The sequence below is a fragment of the Xiphophorus couchianus genome, chromosome 1 (genome assembly GCF_001444195.1).
Source record: "Xiphophorus couchianus chromosome 1, X_couchianus-1.0, whole genome shotgun sequence".
In the NCBI taxonomy this organism is placed as follows: Eukaryota; Metazoa; Chordata; class Actinopteri; order Cyprinodontiformes; family Poeciliidae; genus Xiphophorus; species Xiphophorus couchianus.
Window position 1 is genome coordinate 7480166 of NC_040228.1, and position 21294 is coordinate 7501459.

At 36.4% G+C, this 21294-nt stretch overlaps 1 protein-coding gene across 2 annotated transcripts in view; it reads left to right on the plus strand.

Annotated features, from left to right (window-relative positions):
• nphp4 (nephronophthisis 4) overlaps positions 1–21294 on the plus strand; it is a 168320-nt gene that overhangs the window by 11846 nt on the left and 135180 nt on the right. For both annotated transcript variants that reach the window (XM_028002260.1, XM_028002173.1), the window contains 3 exons: positions 6030–6199; positions 8250–8314; positions 19569–19718. In XM_028002260.1, the coding sequence (XP_027858061.1) occupies positions 6030–6199; positions 8250–8314; positions 19569–19718 (385 nt within the window). The remainder of the gene's footprint in view (positions 1–6029; positions 6200–8249; positions 8315–19568; positions 19719–21294) is intronic.

Consider the following 21294-nt stretch of genomic DNA (forward strand, 5'->3'; position numbering starts at 1 on the left):
GAATGGTTCTTATGGAGACGTGGGTTGGCTTCTCTGCTGCATTGCTCTAGAAATTATTTTTTGAAATTTATACAAACTTTTTTTTTACCATCCTGCTCACTGTGTGCGGTGGTATGATGAATATGAGTCCTTTTCCAGCCCAGAGACTAGTGATGATTTTTATGCAAGTCATTTTAACACTTTGATTTTGGAACATGTATTTCCAGGTTGAGGGGTAAATTATACTTTCATAGCTGTGTCAAAGGTTCCTAATCATTCATTTAGCACCAAAAGACAAATAGTGAATCAAATGAACCTTTGGAGGGTTAGGGCTGCATACGAAAAGCAAGCTCTAGGTCAGTGCAGGTTGTTATTCCATTTCCCTAAAATCATTTCCTTAAAACCATCTTAGTCTGATATGAAATTATAAAACAGCATTCTACCTTGAGAAAATTGATTATTTCAGTTAAGAAGAGGCAGACTGGCATCCAGTTTAATGACTCAGAACTGTAATTTCTTTCTTCGCTGTCGAAGGTACATACCCAAAGTAATTGAAAGAATTTTACTTGAGGTGTTTTGTTGTGCTTTAATTTTCCACAGTATTGCTTTCTCACACTTCCATTCACCTCTCGCTAGTCATAGATGGGTTCTATGTCACCCATAAATGAATCTTCTTAGCATAATGCTTCCAAAGCTGCTGACAGGTTGGTTGTTGACAGTGACTTCATACTACATGCCTCCATGTTGAAGTTATTTTAATATCACCATATTGCTCCTCTTCCATCTTGACTTAAGTTACAGCTCTTAGATATTTACCCCTGCGAGAATCAAGTGCCGCTTTGTTGCTGCAAAGCATAACCTCTCATTAAGCCAGACATATGTGGCGCCTGGTGTTGCTACAGATGCAAGCTATTTCTCTAAATGACTTCTCCCAGAAATTCAGTGGCATTCAAGTCACAAGAGCTCACAGCATTGTCTTATTGTACAGATCTGTTAAAACCTTGTTTGTATTGGTGGGGAAACGTCATGAATATTGAACTTTGAAGAAACAAACTGACTTCTGTGTTTAGTACAAACCTAGAGATGCAATTGAATGCAAAATAGAACAACCTGCATATCTTTCCAATGACCCTATTGTGTTTTTTTCCCCTTTGCATAAGAGTAGTTTTAAAGAAATATGGTCAACCCTAAAACATTAATATATGCCTGAGCAGTGAACTGGTCATGAGAGTTTCTTTCTCAGCTCCTCGCTCTGCCTCTGACACTAAATCAAATTTTAAAAATGGCCATAATTCTCAGCACAAATCTTCCGTTTTAACAAAGTAGTCTAATCAGTTCAGGTCAGCTATAATGAGCTGAATCATTTAGCATCTCAGGGAACTTTTCATAAAAAGTAGTTCTACACTGTAGTCTTGATTATGTTAATTCTGAGCATATTCACTGAATGAGTAATCCTTTCTGTCTAGTCTGGACTTTTGGGCTCATGGCTGTTTCTTGGTCTTCTAGCTTTCTTTGGCCTGAAGGGCTACGAGACAAAGTTTACCAGTTATGTGGTGTTGTATTATACAGATATTTAAAATATGCAGCATTATGTTATATGCCACACAAATCATTAACCTGCAAGCAAAGTACAGCTTGCCTTAACCATTTCATCATTCTCATTTTACTTTACTGACTGTGAGCTTCTTTTTGTGAAACTTTTCTGCAAATTTAGCTGCATCTGTTTCCAGGGTTTTCCTGTTTTTAATTCTAGCCTTCTCCACACCACTCTTTCTACTTTCTATCTTGTAAACACAACTGGCCGAGTATATGGGGGTGTTATGTCAAGTTGCCTGTCCTCCAAAAAATCCAAAATCTGCCAGTGGAGGAGGGCACACATGCAGGGACAGCGGGAGAACCATACATGATCAACCCAGTGTGATGACTGCACACCAACCTGAAAGAAATGCACACAAAAAAGAGGGAAAACTGCCCTTGTGGCCCAAGCATCAGACCAGCCCACTGAGAAATGTCCCGTTCCTCCTGATTACTACCTGTTTGTTAGTAAGAGATACAGTGGGACAGCGATATCTGTCCCACTGTATCTCATATGAGAATGAGGGAGCACATTCTTTATAGAGAAGAAGAGAAATCTTTAAAAATCCCTTTCATTTTAGTTTATTGCTCCTCTACAAACATTGACGTTACTACATATCTTTTCAATTGTATGCATGAATTTTCTGTATTATAAAAACCAGATTTGTGGGAATTGTCACTAATAACCGCAATGTTTCATTGTTACCTAAATTCTGCCAGAGACTGTCTTAACTTTCAACAATGAGAAGACAAAGGAGTTGTTTCTGAGCCTTTTTCAAAGTATTCTAAATACCCTCTAAAACCTTCAAACATTTGGCTTTTGTCCTCCAACAATCTGCTTTCATTACCAAGTCAAATGTCTCTGCATTGATTGGAGCTGTTTATCAGCTGCAGCCTGCATTGATGGAAAGCTGACACTTGGCTGAACACTTCCCACCCTTTTTTATGATGACATGGTTTGATGAGAAGGCTTGATGCTTCATTTAGTGACTTATGTAACTCAGTCATATAAGATGCAAATCCCAAATCTTTCTGCTAAAGCAGCATTTGAACACAGTGACTGAAATGAATGTAAGATGGAGTCGATGACAGTACCATAACAAAGTGACACTTTTCTAAGGAGTGCCAAGAATAAAAGAGAGCGATCTTGGGCATAAGATTGTTGTTACCCTTTCTGCTGTATCCAAACAAGCTGGGGTCCATAATTTTATACTGAGAAAGTATATTTACTGGTGGAACCCATTCAAGGTCAGACTTTGTAGGAGTAGTCCCATCTTTCTAGATTTGAGCATGCTGTGCCCAGAGAAATTACAGAAATCCCTAAAGCTTCATTTTAGACTCTTTATTTATCTGCATGTTTAACTTCTCGTAACAGCACAGGTATATAAAGACTGAATTAATCTGGCTTCAGTATATCAATTCAGAACAACAAAATTAAACTTCAGTTAAACACAAGTCAATTTAGTCCAGTTCAGCAAAGGTTTGGAAGAATATAATAATGTTTCAGTTCACGCCAACAAATTTGATTACCTTCAGTAGGATTAAGAAACATAAATTAAGAAGTTCTATAATGAACACAAAGCATGGTGATAAATATTTAATTTCATTCCATATCTAGCCCTAGGGATGGAGGGGTTGGCATAGAGAAGGAAAACTATCTTGTAATAAAAAAAACAACAACAAAAAAACACCTCTGGCAGAACCAGACTCCGAAATGGTGCTGTTGTCTGACTTGACCACCTGAGAACTGAAGTACAGTTATGGGCCAACAACAAATACAAATATACTTGCTGAAAAACAGAAAAATGATCTGTAGCATCTATTTGATGATATTGCATTAAAATCATTTTTTCTCTCAAGCTTAGATCAAACTTTACAAAGTTTGATCTAAGCAAGTCAGAAGACTTGTGGGAAAATGCCCTTCAGACCAGATGAAACCAAAGTGTAGAAGTTTGGCCAAAATATGAACAAATGTGATGAAAACCAAACATAGCATTATGCATTAACACCTTGTCGCTGAATCAGTTCTGAGTTCCTCTATAGGCTACAGTGATAAGTAGGACCAAATGTCTGACAAACAAATGATCTCAAGCAGTTGATTTGTGAACAGTAGGAGTTAAAAGGGACTCCTGCCTTCTTCTGTTATGTATTAATGAGAATCCTGTCAAACAAAAACTAAACAATATTGTGAATTATATGCAACTCACTTCTGGAAAAAGACATGGTGGGCCTCCTGCTACATTATTTTTCATAGAACAGAACCGGCTTAGATTTTGTTGTCAATGTTGGGTTAGAACTGATAAATGATCTTGGTGAGATGAGTTTAATTGTATTATCTTCACAACTTTTGTTTATATTTTGTATAAACAATCTTCTTTGCAGGAGACGTTGCTGTTAATGTAAAAAAACAATTGCAGACAAAATAAGCGTCAGGAGAACTTTACTCTGTATGTTGTACTCTTTTTTTTTTTTTTTTTTTTTTTTTTTTTGAAGTTCTTGTATTTGGAAAAATACTAGTCTTACTAGATGGTGTCTGTAAAAGGAAAAAAAAAAGAAAAAATAGAAGTAAAAAAGCCCCTTCTGCAGTTTGTGTTATTTTACATGTGGGTTATATGAACCTATTTGCACCTGAAGTTACAGAGGGCTTGGAGAATTTCTTTATTTATAGGGTAGCTCAGATTAACTTATTTTCTGACAATGTCATCATGGTATTGTTGGTGATTTAGAAAAATAACTTGAGTTGTTCCCCACAACCAGTGGATCAGAGAGAATTTATAGGTCTCCTTATGCTATTCAGACCTTTGTGCTGTGTGAAACAGGGTGGCTCTGGCACAGGAACGCCATTATTTCCAATTTGAGCACATCAGAGCCTGTATACAATTGCATCTACCTTGCACAGACAACAAAAAGGCTCCCAAAAGGTATTGCCATCTCTGAGCTTGTACAGAAATAGCAGGTCAATGCAACTCATCCACATCCTGAAAGGAAAATTTGTTGATTTCTGTTCCTTTAGGATGATATCAACAATCATATTGATTTGTCCCAAACATCAAAGCTCAAAAGAGTGCAACAGCTGTAATAAAATTAGCTGATTCATCTTTCTAAGATAAGGATATTCTTTATTAAGTAGCAAGGTACACGACTAAAATGGAGATAAATCGATCCAGCAAGGGCAAGGTTGCTAATTTTTTTTTGTTTTGTGCATGTCTCTAATTAAATTCCTTACAGTTTTGTCACAACAGCTTTCAGTGTATTCTAATGCATGTCTAATGTGAATCTGCAGTGTCCTTGGGATATTAGGAATTACCTTCCAAATGCTACACTGGTGTTATGTTTTTATTTTGAATGTCCCTGAACTGCTCGAATGACAGCAACAGTTGATGCTTCCAGCCAAACAAAGTACCCTGGGACAGTGCACCATCTGTCCTTGTTTATAGGTCATTTCCCTGATGTGATTTTCAACATGCTGTTTATTGGTCATTATTATTATTTTACATGTCATCTTCATCATGCTTCTTTCATCAGTGTGCTCAATCCCACTCAGGCTTAAAGAAAACAAGTCGTTTTTATGTGTGTCTGTATTCTTTTCCTTTATTCTTATTTGCCAGATCATAATTTGTTTTCTTTATTGCAAGGATGCAATATACCCTGCTCGCATATAAAATCATAGGATTGTGTATCAGTGCCCTTGGCTAACACAGTCCACCCTTCTGTGATGGCAGAAATAATGTAGACAAGGACATTAATATTTTAACACAACATATGTGGCCTTGCAGACCAAACCTTTTCCATCCTATCGTACTCTGTAACTATCACAAACACATGGCTAAAGATGTATTATGATGGACAGCTAAAGGTGTTAATGAGCTGGCTCCAGTGCCGAATGTGTGAGTTTTTAAAAAGAAGAGAACCTGTGCAGTAATTAGAATATTTTTGCTGGAAAACTAGGTCATAAATATGCTTGAACTGCTTTAATGTTGATTATTCTCAGTACAAGAGCACTTTTTTTTAAAGTGTTGTGAACAGGAATGACAAAATAGTAAAAGCACCTAAGAGACAAGCTCTTTTGCATGTCGGCACATTTGGGCCTTTGTACAAATGAAAGAAAACATGAACTGTGCAAGGTGAAAAATAAACTGCAAAACAGAAACCTCTCAAATTATGAGATGGAAACCATGTATATGTACCTTGAATTCTTGGAAAGTCTTGGAGGATCTGTCACTTTTTGTCCCAAATCAATTTACAATCTCAGAAAAAGTGTGTTTTTACTTACTAATTTCTTATTTTACAGTCAGTGAATATTTTACCTTCAATATTGTATACTTATTGTTTTTAATTTTGAAAAACTTTAATATTTATTGCAAATGTATGGCTTTTGTCTTTAAGATATGGGAAGTTAATCTCAAAGCATTCTGAACGACTAAACGCTGTAAGTTAGATAATCTCCTTTGGTGTTCCATGTGCTTATTTCTCAGGTTTTGTACCTGCATACGTCCGTGCTGTTGCCCAGCACTCTGGTCGTTGTGGAGCTAGTGTCGCTATCAACCAAACCAGACGGCTCCTATCTGTCTCTGGGGAGAGGCTTCAGCATTCTGGAGCTTTTTACCAACAGACCAGAGGGTCCAGGTACTAATGGAGACAGAAGGTGATTATTGAACTCTTAATTACCACATACATGGATTAATGAGCCTTCTCATTAGGACACAAAGTGTATTTATAATGCAGGAGGTTGATGCTTTCTATCCAGCCAGGTTGTTTGGTCCTGTAATGTACATGTTTTTAGTTATTGTAAAAAATAGTTCTAATATTTGAGTTTTTCACAGCATCCACGAAAGAAATGCTATTATCCCTGTGGGGTTTAAAGCCACCTCAGTCTGCTCTGGTGTTGGACAGTTTAATTAAATGTAGCTGGCATGATAACAGACACATTTAATATTGAGAAGGTTATAGGCTCACAATATTAAAACATGACGTTAAACTGAAGCCTGTCTCCAAAAATGCCACGTTGCCGCCAAGAGGATGGAACTTCATATGGTAAGATGAAGCTATTGTTATGAGTTATTAATATAAAATAATGCTTTAAGCTTAGATGCCCTGTTTTGGCTGACAACATGGATTTTAAAAACGTATGTAAGGTGCCCTCTGCACTTTTAAATCATTTATATGACTGCATCTTTATCAGGTAGAAAACAATGGAAAAACGTCACCTGTTAAGAGCAACTTTAAGCTCTTCAAAGAGATAGGATTATTAATGGCTGCAAAGATTGCTGCTATATAATTTTCTATTTAGCGTCTGGTTAGTGATTGATGCTGCAAGACACTGGAGAGGTTTTGAACCTCTTCCATTCAGATATCTGTGACTGAAGTCCAGTATTGGTCTGTTCCGGCCAGTTCACCCACATCAATTAATGAGAGGAACTGCAGCGATCCCAATGTGGGTTCCCCTTTAGATTTTTAATTGGTGCTGAACTAAAGGCATGTTTTAAGAAATCTGGGCTTCTTTTGACAATTTTTAGCTCGCAATCTAAAAACCTTAGACTAAACCTAGAAGTAGACTACTTTAAATTGTTTCTCAAAAACACAGTTTTGAGATTTACGAAAGCTTTATTCTATTTATGAAAACAAAACAAAAAAATTAATAAATTTATGTTTTTCTTTGCCATTGGGACTAATTCAGATCGTGGAAAGTAGGGAAACAGTCATACTTTTACCAAAGGTATTCCATCACTCATTTAAATAACTTAATTCAGGTATTCTTATACCTTCCATAGCAACTGGTGAATAAAATCAAGCACTTAGGCTTGCAGACTACTACAAATCACTGAAAGAATGGAAGCGATTAGGAACAAGAGAGACTTAGCCATGAAGAATCACAGAGCGGGGTCAGACAAAACATGGCAACTCTTAGTTTTCCTAAAAAAAACTGTTCTTGTTCTTGTAAACCTAATATTGTGTATTGTCTTTGTTGGTGATGGTTACAACCGTTAATATTGTGAAAAATTGTGACCACAAAAATGATCAGTATCTTGTTGGAGAACCAAAATTCACTCTGATTTACTTTTCTCCTAATAGTTTTGAAGGGAAGCAATAAGCCTTATGTCCTACTTAAAGCTTTTTACATGATTTTCATTGTCTTGCTATCTTACTGTGTTTGCCATGTTGGTTTCTGTTTACAATAGTATTTGATAGGTTTTTTCTTTTTTAGTCCTTCCTGTCATTCTGCTGCCTCTTCAGTCAGCCTCTCATTAGATGAACTGACCCCAAATCCCCCCTGTCAGACTGCAGTTGGTGAAAGCAGCTATCTTGCCACAAACTGTACTGCAACCTAAATTACCTTTGCATTACAGCATGTATAACTGATTTCCTTCTGCATGATAGCAGGTTTGGAGGAACATCTAAATAACTGTATTTCAGTTGGATTCTAAGAAGGTGGAAGGTTGTCTTTTTAGCAAGGCTTCTTAATTATGCAAAGCACTACCTCAACAATAACCGTTTCTGGCTGAAAGCAGGCAGACTAAGACATGAGAAGCACAACCTATCTGATTACTGGCGAATGTAATACTTTGATCCCCAGCTTTCCTAATGATGCAATCGGTGCAATGCCCTTAAAAACGGGTCAAGTGCTAAATTAAGATTGTCAGATCTACTATAGCTTGCAGGCCTGCTTTTAAGATCTGTTCCACTTTATTCCATAGGCTGAATCTACACCATGGATCACCAAGAGGCCTCCTCCACCCCTCACTGAAGGACTCAGTTGACTGTAAGAATAATTTGGCAATCATTTTTCTAGATTAATACATGCAGGATTTAGGGGCATCTATTTCCAAGGTGGTAAGGCTTCTTTTGTTTTCTGAGGTGGAAAAAGACACATCCACATTATCTTTAGCCATGTGATATCATTCAAAGTCAAGATGGCAAATGTTTAGGACAGTAAATAAATGACTGCTTACTTTAATATGACTTTTAAAATGCTTATACCTCTTGATTCACCATTTTTAGCTATACCATGCTTAGAGAAGCCAACCGCTTGTAGCCTGCCTCTTCCAGATTTGGAAAGTTATTGTCAGACCTTTGGATGAGAGATGATTTTTGTCCTTGAATATCTGATTCAGCTTAATTTAAAATTTGGGATTTTTTTTAAGTACTTAGCTACTTATGAGGCTCATGGTTGGTTTTGATATGTCAATGGTTGGCTTACAACCAGGGCTATGAATTACAAAACACTGCTGTGCCTTACCGTGTGAATAACATTGTGCCCACCGAGAGCCAGACTTCCTGTCTTGGCTATCATGTCACATGAATATTAGAAAGCTTGCTCTCAAACGGACTCTTATGCTCTCTGAATTATTCAGTGTCAGCCTGTTGTTTAGTGGAATGCTGCTTCTCTGTTTTACGAGTCATGTTGCTGGTATTCTTGTTTACCTTTAGATGGTTTAAACCCCTTTTTATCACTTTAACTTTCATCCACTGTGGCAAAGGTGCATGCTTTTAATCTTTTCACTGTGAAATACTCGGGTGTCTTATGTCTAAAGACTGCATGATGTTAAAGTGAATCTGTTGTTATGGTGGTAGTTTCCTTCCCGATTGTGTGAAAGAATTCTGAAGGGAAAAAAATCCCTGAGGGTCAGACTTTTTATTTATTTAATAAGTTCAACATTATACAATTTGACCTTAGAGAAGGAAAAGTACATTGTTGATGTGCTGCAGATACAATTGAGGTTAAAAGTTGAATTTAATAACAGGGACACAATTATAAACATAAATTGTTATACATCTCCTATCATAGTCCAATTTCAAGCATTCAACATAGTCATTATGGTGCTGGTGTCTGTCACATTGTCTGTATGAAAACCTATTGGTCAAGACATTATTTTTTACAGTGAGTATTGTAGTTCTACATTATTCTTCATTCTTTTGCATTCAGAATAACTCTCATGACCTTTACTGAGACCTACTCTCAAACTTTTTTTAAATATTTGAAGTTATCGACAGACAAAAACAAATCTCATTCTAAAACCCCATCAGGACTAGTTCATAGACATTTGACAGAATGAGAAGGCAGAGTTAACATTATATAGTTTATAGTTGCAAGGAATATACAAATATACACCTTTTTGAAAGGAGACTAACAAAAATGTAAATAATCCCTGCTTTGATATGTAATAATTGGCTAATGCTGTTTCTTTGTTCCTGACAGCTGTTCATAGACTTTCCTCAGTTTATTAAATTTCTGCAGCTCTCACAGGGGTTTCAACAATGAGTTGCACACTGATTAATCATCTTTAAGTCCACTCTTAATATTTATAATTCCTGACACATGGTTGGATTTTACCATGACTTAATGGTAAACCGCAATCTGTTCATATGTGCCACTCATACGGTGAACTGATTCATAACTTTACATTTTGATTACGTAGCTTCATGGCTTCCAAAACATATTTTTAGTTTTATTGCTTAAATTTGAATTAAAATCATTTATGACTACAATACCTATTTATGAGATATGTTTTGTCGGCAGTCAGTAAATCATGACAAAACATGTTTTACTGGAAGAAAACTCCAGTGACATAAAACATGCCAGTATCTCTGCCAAAGCACTAACTGATTGAAGTTTGTGTCGCCCATATGGCACCTTTCCTTTCCTCTTCAGATGGCAGCCTCCTGTCGTCACCATATTCTGTAGCGTGACTAAGTCTGAGATGCTCATCAAGGTTAGTGCTATTGGCATAACACCTCACAGTATTCCTCCATGATTTGCATAAAGCACTGGTTCTGGTTTATCAATTGGAAAAGTCTTTGAGCTCCGTTCAAAAAATACACAGTATGACCCCTAAAAAGTCACCACCCAAATTAAACTGAACAAATAGGTAAGTTATTTAACCCCAGTTGATACAATAAGTAACTTCTCACATTTGATTAACAGATATGTGGAAAGGCGTCCTGTGGTCATGGAAAATATGTTAATCTGTTTTAAGATTAACATCTTGCATCCCAAATTATTGGGATGCATGAGGCATAGAAAATATCTAAGAAGTTTGCAGGAACTACTAAAATTGGGTTGAGAACTGTCCAATGCATTATTATGCATTATAATGGAAGGATAGGGAGGAACCATTATCTTTGAGGAAAAAATGTGGCTGGAAAAAAAAACAAAAAACCTGAATGATCGAGATCAGTGATTACTTAAACCTTTGGTGACACCAAATCGAAGACAAACAAAAGTAGAACTGTTTAATATTGAAAGTGAAATCATTTTTCTACACAGTGTGGAGGGAATTCAAGTGATTCGAACTGTAGCCATGAGAAAACCACTAGTCAGTGAGGCTAACTGATTAGTTTGCAAGAGAGCATAAAGCCTGGACTCTAGCACGAGACATTGTTTTCACACATGGATCGGCCACTACCGAGTTCAGATCTTAAGCCCATTAAGATTCTTTGTGATGTTCTGGAGAAGGATTTGCTCAGTGGTTGGACTCTCCCATCATCAATACAAGATCTTGGTGAAATATTTATGCAACACTGGATGGAAATAAATCCTTTGACATTGCATAAGCTTATCGAAACAATGCCACTGCAGATAAATGCTCTCATCAAAGTTTAAGGCGAGTGTGAAGCCTTTTTGTCTTTAGTGGCGACTTTTCTTTGTTCAGGCAGTGAACTTGAACTCGGGAATAAGAATCCTTTTTTGCCTTTTAGGGTAGAAGTCAGTCCATCTCTTATACAAAGTGTAAAAACTCAAAAATAATTTCCAATAATAAGAGTAAGAGGCTTACTCACTGTAGTAGATTATGTATACGGCTACTTTCCTGTTTTAGTCCCAACAATACTTTTAAACATTTTCCCCTAAAAGCACCTAGAAAACACCTGTAAAAAAAGTTTTTGTTAAAAATATATATATATATATATATATATATGATATATATATATCTTACTTTTTCGATAAATTTCAAATTACTCTACTTGTTATACCTGCTAAATCTAAAGGATCAGGTTCGTTATGTAGAAGCCACGAAAGGTTGAGTTTGCAATTATGACTACTTTAAACGTTTTTTCAAATGTTTAAGTTGTTTGTATAATTTAGAGAAAACCGTGCTTGTTTCATCGTGTTATGTAAATAACATTAACAACAGCCCTTTGAAGATTATGATTTGTCACAACAAGACAAACTTTCTTTTCTTTTTTTTCTCCATGAGATGAACATTTTGAAAAAAAAACCCAAACCCAATAGCTTTTGTGTTGCATCTAGTTTCATCATTAAGTAATAAGCTATCATGACTCTTGGGCGTGCTCTATAACCTTAAGGCAACACATGCATATCTAACACTGTTGGCTTGATGTTCCTTGATGAGAAATTCTCATTTTCAGTCTGTTGACGTTGTTCCCGTTCTTGTTTCTTATAGGCATTTTTGATTTTAAAGTGAAATAAAAAAACTAAATATTTCAATTTATCCCAAAATACTTTTTTTGAAGCGCTTTTTTTCAAAGGTACTTCCATAATAAAATTATCAGAGCAGATAGCTTCATAAGTTTGCGATGACTTTTATCTGAAGATAATGAGGATAATAAGTGATAATTGTTCATATCCCTTGAACAGTTTAAGGGATATGAGTACTTTTGCAAGGCGCTGTTTGTAAGAAGCTTTGTTGTTGAGAAATAGAAATGAAACCTGTGTCTTACTCTTTAAACTTTGGTGCTTGTTTCCTTTACAAGGGCAGCTGTGTTAGTCCACAGGAGATCTCTGGTAGGTCGGCATTTATCCACTGACTGCGGCAAAATGTAGCGTTTGTGTTTACAGCACACAAGAAAGTGCCACAACATTCAGCAAATCAGACAGAAAGAAAAGGTCAAATAAGGAGAATGTTTTGCCTCCTGGAAGGCAGTGTTATGATTTTTGCATAAGAAAATGTGTTCATGTTTTTTTTTTCTCACTGTGAAACTAAAGGAAAATAAATAATCTCAGTGAGTGCATTGTGTGTGTGCAAAGTGACAAACTATGTAAAAAGTTTTAAGATCAGGTTGTGCTGAATGAATTCACAATGTAAAAGGAATGTGACAGAACTTGATTGGAAACCAATGGCACAAACAGAGATGTCAACATTCCCTGGTCCAATCCAGAATATTGATAAAGTAATCCAGCTTAAAATGCTGTTTACTTTGGACTCTTGTTTTCTGAAGATATTTTGTCTGGAAGCCCAAAAGGATAAAGCATAGCAATTTTTGCATTTCTTTGTTCAGCCTTCCTGTTGTCTACTGAAAGTCTTACTCTTCCTTGCTGTAACACTGCCTGAAAGAGTCCCAGATATTAAAAGAGAGCTATTATTTTGGGCTTCACAAGCCACCGTTGCTTGGCAGCATGTTGGTCAGGATACCCAGACCATCTCATTGTCTTTGGCTTGCAGCGTTGAATGAGCTGCTCTTGACATTTAAAATGGTATTGCAGTTGTAAATACCGGGACGTGTGTTCTGTTAACATTCATGACAGAAATGACATCCAATGCTTGTTTTTTCTGTACTGTGATCTGTCCCACTCCCATCATTTTGGTTGGTCGAAGCAATGATTGTGGCTTTTTTTTTTACTAATTGTAATCCACTTGCAACAAAGCACAATGTGAAATCAAACTGCACCAAACTAAAAACATAATTCTGTTTTTGGTTCAAACCAAAGAAGTGGACCAAATAACTTTTTTTGACAGAGGAGGCCGATATATGAAGTTATTTCTTGCTCTCCTTGTTTTCAGGCAATAATGTGGGTTTCAGTCTTTTTCAGTCTTCAATTTACTTCTTTAGAGAACTTCAAAGAAACGTTTTACATACACCTCTAAGCTTCCCCTTATTCTATAAAAAATACAGAATAATCCTTGCCCCCATTAATGAAAACAGTCATGCCAGTATTCCTGCTAGTTCCTCTGGGCTTGTATAGAAGCGTAGCCAAAAAGTAGAATTTTAGATCTCAGTTTATAAATACTATCAGATCTTCCATCATATTTGCCCTTCCAGTCATGGAATGTCAATAATTGAAGTTATTTGTTGGAAAAGAAATACAAGAAATTGCACTTATTTTATTTAGTCATAAAGAACTGTGTGTGGATGTGGATGTGCAGGAATGATATATTAATAGATTCCAGAAAAGAATCTATTAATTCTTTTCTGCATCTTGGGTGGGATGCAGTGTAGGTTCTACCAAGTGGTGTTTATGCCCTGCCAGTCACTAGCTTGGTTTTATAAAAGCACACACAGAAGCAAAGACACATTACATGTCTGTCTGTCTGTCTGTCTGTCTATCTTTACAAGTACTTTGAATGAAAAATGAATGGAAGTCAATGCAGTTTTATATATTTATTTCAAAAACGGCACTACTCTTTTTGTAGCGCTCTTTGGGCCCAACAAGGAACAGCGGCTCCTCACAGCGTAGTATTTGATTGAAAAATGGGCCTCACAATGTAAGAAATGCTAACAACACACAGACTCCAAAGCACACTTCTCTCTTGAAAATATTGCCTTTCATAGACAGGTTAAGAGCAGGAACACAAAATGATGAATTGTCCAAATTCTCAATAGTGAGTCAAAATGTAATTATCATTGTTCCTTAAATGTTATTACTTTAGATAATTCCATCTGTGCCTGAGGACTGAGCTCAAATACAGTGACTATTCTCATAAACTCGGAGAACTGGTTGGTTTTGATGCTGACAGAAAAAGAAGCTTACGTAAAAAGATAGACTAATCCTGGCAGACAAATCAAAATTCTGTCCAGGCCTTCAGACAGAAAAGGAGGGATGACAACAGGAAAAAAGTTGCATAAAGTTTATTGCATCCAGGGATGCAAAAACAGGAGGAAGAAGAAAGTGCAAAAGGAGGCATAAACACATTGGTCTGATCTGAGCTTCTCTTCTTATCAACTGGGAGGAAAGGGGAAGGAACAGAAAAAGGACTAAATCAGAAGGAAGGGGGGAGGGCAACTCTGGAGACCTCTTAATGTGTTAAACAGATGGTAGTTTGTGTTCACATTAGCATATCTTTATCTTGTGCCATAGAATAATGCATTCACTTTGTGTGTAGGGGAAGAAAAGAGTGCTGTGACATGTTTTGTTTCTGGTGAACAAAAATGCTTCCTTGTAATAAAGATGAAGAAACACTTTGGCTTGTTTAACATGGCTTTTATTCATACATTCCTCTTCATCACCTACACAAAACTTACTACTTCTTCAGTGAACTTCAAAGGAATCCTTTACTTGTACCGGCTGAACAGCTATGGTTTATGTTTTCAATTCTGTGAACAAGTATGATCTGTTTTGCTTTATCCACACACAGCATACGTTTGTTGCTGACATGAAACATGTGATTTAAGATTTAAGTATTAACCATTGCTGATTTTAGATTAAAATAATTGTTTATGCATAAGTCCAACATAAATGGTATTGAAGGAATTGTTTATCAAAAGTATTTACATCAGAATGGAAATAATTAGTTTTGTTTATCACAGTTTGAATGATTTCAGAATGGAGTTTACTGTGATTTGAGATGAAAACTATCTTAAGTTTCAGTTTACAGTGAAGAAATTTATTTCCATCAAGAAAAGCTCTGGGTTTTTTTTTTCTTTAAATGCTAATCAGCTCAAATAAATGTCTGCTTAATCTTTCCTGAATTGTAAAAATACAGAGGCAGCTTAGAAAAGGGCATCGCTGTGACTTTCTTTTTTCTGGTGCAAATCAACATAAGCTGTTACTTTCTTTTACAAATCTTTATTGAATTTTTACATACAGAGAAGCATGCTTTGATGGAGCTAAAATACTTCCCTGATAGAAAATCTTAAAACTGCGAAAGATCAGGATGGAATGAATTTTCAACTGCAGCATTTTCTCTGCAGTGCAGATGTGGATTTCTTTACGACCAGGGATTTGATTATTGATATGTTTTTTGAGCACTGTTGGACTCTCTACAGTTCCATCTAGTGTGCTGTTGTACGATTTCCTCATCCCTTCAACGTGAAGCAAGAAAAAATATTGAATGATGTAACAGCAAAAAAGCATTGGTATGTTTTTGGACAGCTTGAGGTTCCTTAACATTTCTGGAGAATTATAGTCTCTGCTGTGCATTTTTTTAGTAGGAGGGTAAAGTATGTCAACAGGGAGTTGCATTGTGTTCATGTATGCAGGATAACTCCTGATACATCCTACATATGAATTTAGTTCCACATACATATTATCAAGGTAATTTTTATGCATGTGCTGCACATCCTATTACTTGAGGTGCTTTTTTAAAAATATGTTTTGAATAGTTTTTTTCCCCAAATAAATGGAACACAGGCAATATATATATACACTGCTCAAAAAAAATAAAGGGAACACTCAAATAACACATCCTAGATCTGAATGAAAGAAATATTCTCATTGAATACTTTGTTCTGTACAAAGTTCCATTTGCACAACAGCAGGTGAAATTGATTGTCAATCAGTGTTGCTTCCTAAGTGGACAGTTTGATTTCACAGAAGTTTGATTTACTTGGAGTTATATTGTGTTGTTTAAGTGTTCCCTTTATTTTTTTGAGCAGTGTATATATATATATATATATATATATATATATAAACTAAATTTAGATACTGAAATTGAATTAAAACTCCTAAGATTAAATGAGCTGTTCAAAATAAATGGGTAACTGTCTTTTAATCTTTAGATTAATAGTGTATGAGTAGACTTAGCTTCTGAGTGTAAAGGCAATAAGTCTAAACAGAGAAAGAAGTGCCACATAATTACCATATGAAAATTTCTGTATGTCATTTGACCCATTGTTTTGCTGTGTTTTTAGTTTTTTTTTATGTATGCAGTATTCATCATGTAACATATTCAAATGTCTCCATTGTACTAAGGAGCAAGTTGAATGCTACAGAAACACCAGAAGCCGCATCTCTTACAAGTATACATTCGATCACTTATTCAGTCTTGGCTAAAGTGCCAGAAATATGTTTGTTTTTTGTTTTGCTGAGCTTTATTACTTTTTAGTGAAATCTTCACCAGATGTCCAAAGCAGATTCATCTTCTCAGTGGAAAAATACAGAAAAGATCCACTCTCTTTTCCAGTCATATTTGTTGGTATATCTATGAACACTTTTTTTAATGCAATGAATAGCATGTTACAACACAAAGTTGTGTCCTGTTAACAGAGGCATTGTTTTTAATACACCCCTACTTTGTAACATGTTTATAGCGTAAGTTGCTTTTACTGTAATATCACTGAAATCATTTCTTTTCTATAGTTAATGATTACCGAACCATCTTAGGCTGAAAGTTCAATGCTCTATCTGCAGTCTATGTTTACCCCAAGTAATCCAATATTTTATTAGCTACATTATACAGAAAATAGGTTGAGCTGCTTAATTATTGAAACCACTTGAACTTTTCGGCATGAGATGATTAAATCTGAAATGGTGCAGACAGGGCTTATGCATAGAGTAGCATGAGATTATGTTGTTAAAATTGTGTTGTTAAAATTAAATATTTGGTGTGATCTTTGAGTAATACTTGCATATATTAAGTAGTAATCATGTCTATGTGTTATTAGTATTTAATACCTCAGATGGAGTAGCTTGTCAACAAATAAGCAATTTTCTCTTGGAAATCAATAAAGTATATTCTATTCTATGTCTTAGCACCTTGTGTCACTAAATTTTTCTACATGTTGAAGAAATCTATGATTCATGTAGTTCTGTTTTAACAAGAGAAGTAGCTACATAAACTAAAACAATGCTGACACATTATTTACTTAAAGGTGTGTATCTTAACACTCCATTGAAACACAGACCAGATTAGCTCTGGTTAGACAAGGTTATTGCATTCCAGCATTTAAAAAGAATTGTTCATGCCAACCAGAAATCATTACCTGCGAGCCACTGGAATGTAGACCAGAATACTTGGCTTCCTTTTGTGTTGTAATACCAGCAGTCGTCACATGCAGCTCTCCACCGGACCTAACAGTGTGGAAATAATTTATACTGCGAACCCAACTTTTGCACAGAACATGTGAGATTATAACACATTACATAGTGAAATTAAAATCCTTCTGTCAGTGATTGTTAGTTGACACTGATGAATATAAATATTACTTCATCTCATGCTCGCATGCTTTTTCTTCCATTTTAGTGTTTTCCCAGAGTTACAATTTCTGTTCTCCTCATTCTGAGTCTTTTTTGTCCCCCAAGCCTTCCAGGTTCCCTTTTTTCACATCTCTTGCCAAGTAGCTGCTCAACCAACTCTGAGGTATCACACCACTGGTACTGCTGAAAGGATATTTTGGAATAGTTTTCTAATCTATGCACAGCATCTGACTGCAACATGAGCCTGATGCATAATAAATACCAAGACATAAATGATGAAAAAGAATCTGACACCTGGGCGCCATCTGTGTCAAGAAAGTTCTATGATTTTTCTTTTTCCTTTCTTCGTTCATCTTTGCTGTGTTACGGTAAAAAATGGCTTTTCAATAAAAGCTGCTTCTGTGACTCAAAGTGTTTGCAGAAGAGGTTAAACTGTCCTGCAACCATGGAGGTTTCCTTTTTCCTTTTTAGATTTAAGCACCTTTCTTGTTGTTAGTGAGCTGCAAGAGAGAGTCGAAGCTTTTTGACTGAGATGAGTCTCTAGCAGAGGGAAGGAGAACGCAGGAATCCAGTCCATCATCATCATCCTTCTCCCTCAATCTCCTCCACAGTGACTTAAAGATCAAGGCAGTTGCAATGTCCTCTGTTGGCTCTTCCAGTGATTTCATGTTGATCACAGCTTAAATCCTGGATTTCATCCTTCTGATGTTTGACATGCTTTACTCTGAGGCAATTGAGCAGCATCGTGTGATGTTCAAATGTCTTGTTGCTTGATATGGAATGCTGGAAACTGTATATGGAGGAAAGGTTCTGTAAATCAGCAGTGCTTGTTCTTATTTGAATGTCAGACATTCATAATTTTAGTGGATGTTCATAGTGACAGTGCTGTTTGTCGTTCTTAAACAAGGGGCTGTAAAGCTGGAATTAACTGTTTGTATGGTCCCCATGTATAGGTCTTCTTCAGATGTTTTTCTCAATGTAAGCTTTTCAATTACTACAAACACTTTCTTCAAACAATCTGTTAGTCCAAGAGTGCTTTTAGACACTAAATGTTTACCACTCTATTGATGAACTGTGTATTTAGTTTGCAGAAGAGTGCAGCTAAGGGGAGCAGGTGACTGCATATAATAGAAAGAATGGGATGTGCCAAAATTAATGGGTCTCAAAGTGTTCAGTTGAAGTGGTAGTTTTTCAGCAGTGCTGACAGGAAAATGAAGCAACAACCAAGTTTCAGAAACGATTAGAAATCAAAATGGTGAGCTCAGGTTGCAGCATCAGTTCTGCTTGTACAATGACTCCCCTCCAGATTGCGCTGCACCAACTTGTTGAGCCACTCATGAGTGTGAATGAAGCTTGGTCTGTCGTAACCAGTGCTGTTCAAGGTCCAGTCATTAACCCTGCCACGGTGAAAAATTGTTATGCTGGTCAGGCTTGATTGAAGCCAACGTACGCCAGCGTATCAAACACTACTACTCCCACTTTCCAAATGATCTGTGCTTTGTGTTGATGACAGGAGTTGTGGGTTGCTACTTGTCTCTGAATGACCTCCGTGAAAGATGACAATGTCTAACTCATTGCTCATGTCTCGCGCCTCATCTACGCCGCAGCGGTTCTTTGGGTTTCGAGCTGAATGGCTGTCATTTCAGTTTTAGTCCGTGAAAATGATGCCTGCAGCGGAGTGGAACATTGCAGCTACGTCACAAACAGCCAAATGAAAGATTGAAAAATTGGGTGCACTTTGGATGCCATGTTGCCAGGTGACTTCCCTGCTTCTGATGGGGATATTAGAACCTGACACTGAAAAGATGGATAACTTTTATTTGGATGAGGCGATGCTAATGGCCAGGTTGAAATATCATATTGAACTTGTTTGTAAGTTTTGCTTGCTTCTCATGAAATCATGCATTTTGTTGTCTTTTTGCAGATGGCAACCTACTGAAGGTAATTGATGGAGCACATTTGGACTGTGTGATGAAAACGCATCCTTCACTGAATTCTGCAGTGCATCTGCTTCCTGAGCATGCTCTTGTGTCTGGAGAGGACAACATACCTGGGCTCATTCCTTCTCCAACAGGTGAGCTTTTTACATCTGGTAAAACATGAGGCTTCAGTTTAGGAGAATAAACTGATGGCACGGTGATGAGTATTAGGAAATATATGGGGGAATTTTTCTGCCATAATCCAAAAGCACACATTTTCAGTCTGAAAGCAGGACTTCATGTCTTTCTTCTCAAAACTTGGAATGATTGTACTCGAAACGTCTCCTTGTGCTCAGACTTAGACTCGGCTCGGACTCTCTACTCGAATTTGGAAACGCCTTTTGGCACAGTCGCCTGGCAACCTCTCAGCCACAAGAATGAAAGTGTTGTACTGGGTGCGTCTGTTTCTTACTAGCGAGTGAGCCCGTGTGGCTACTATCGATTGTAGCAACCTGCGCCACCCACTGGATGTAGGAAGAAATGATGTTAGCTTTCTTCTCCATAGTACACTAAACATCCGCCAGCAGTGTGCTACTGATGACTAACAGCCTTCTGATCTTAGGCAAGAGTTTGTTCACCCAACCAACTCTGTACGTTTATTTGTTGTTTTTCAGCAAAATTTAAACATATCCGCACAATTTGCACGTTATTGAATCATAGTTGCCTTTGTAATGACATTGTGTGCAGTGTCATAATCATATAGTAGTGTTTGGATGCAGAGGAGGAACTTGTTTATTATTTTTTACCAGTCTTTACGGTCTGCATCAATAATATATTATTTGAAATATTAAAACAACAATGTCTAACATATTGTTATTATTATTATTTTAATTTTAAAAAGAAAATCTCCTATTATTCCTACTGCTACTGTAGCAGTGCAATGCATTGTTTTTCTCTCTGGCCTTTTGAAGAAAAACAAGCATAACAAGCTGATAGATACTGGCTAATTAGTTGAGCATTCAGGCTGGGTAACCAACATGCATTCTGTTGCTCAACCTACATCTGGCTATTGGGTTGACATGTTTGGTTTTAAAACAGTGTTAATGAGCAACATTGCTGGAATGCCTTCAGTTTTCACATTATGCTTGCATGTGTTTTTCACTGTTGTAAATATTCCAACCAGCTCAATTTGTTGAAAAGTGTAGTAGTTTTTGTCAGTCTTTTATCTGCATCATCTGAAATATTAAATTTTCTGTGTATCATAATGAGGAAATATGATATCTGGGCATCCAGAAATACTCTAAAAATCAATTATTGTGAACCTGTAAAATATGCCAGTATTTTTTGGCCTCACCAAAAAAATTCTGCTAATAGCTTTCATTGCTTTAGTTTCTTATGGTGTTGGACGAATCAGTAAAGCAGAGGTCTGGTGCTCATAATAAGTGCCTGCGGATACAGCTGCTGTTGGATACTCTTGTCTTGCTTTAACATTTGTATTTCCCAGTTCTGCATTACCACATGAATTCAGGAGCTGGGCAATTAAATTTAAATATAAGAGTAATATCACAACATTCAAGAGCAACCATTATCCAAACAGCTGACATAGTATTTTATCTTTTTTTTTTGCCTACATGACTAACCATAAAATGAACAGTTATTAAAACACTTTTTACTCTGCTCTATTAAATGATTTTTTACTATTAATAGCCATTCATAACTTACCAGTTAATT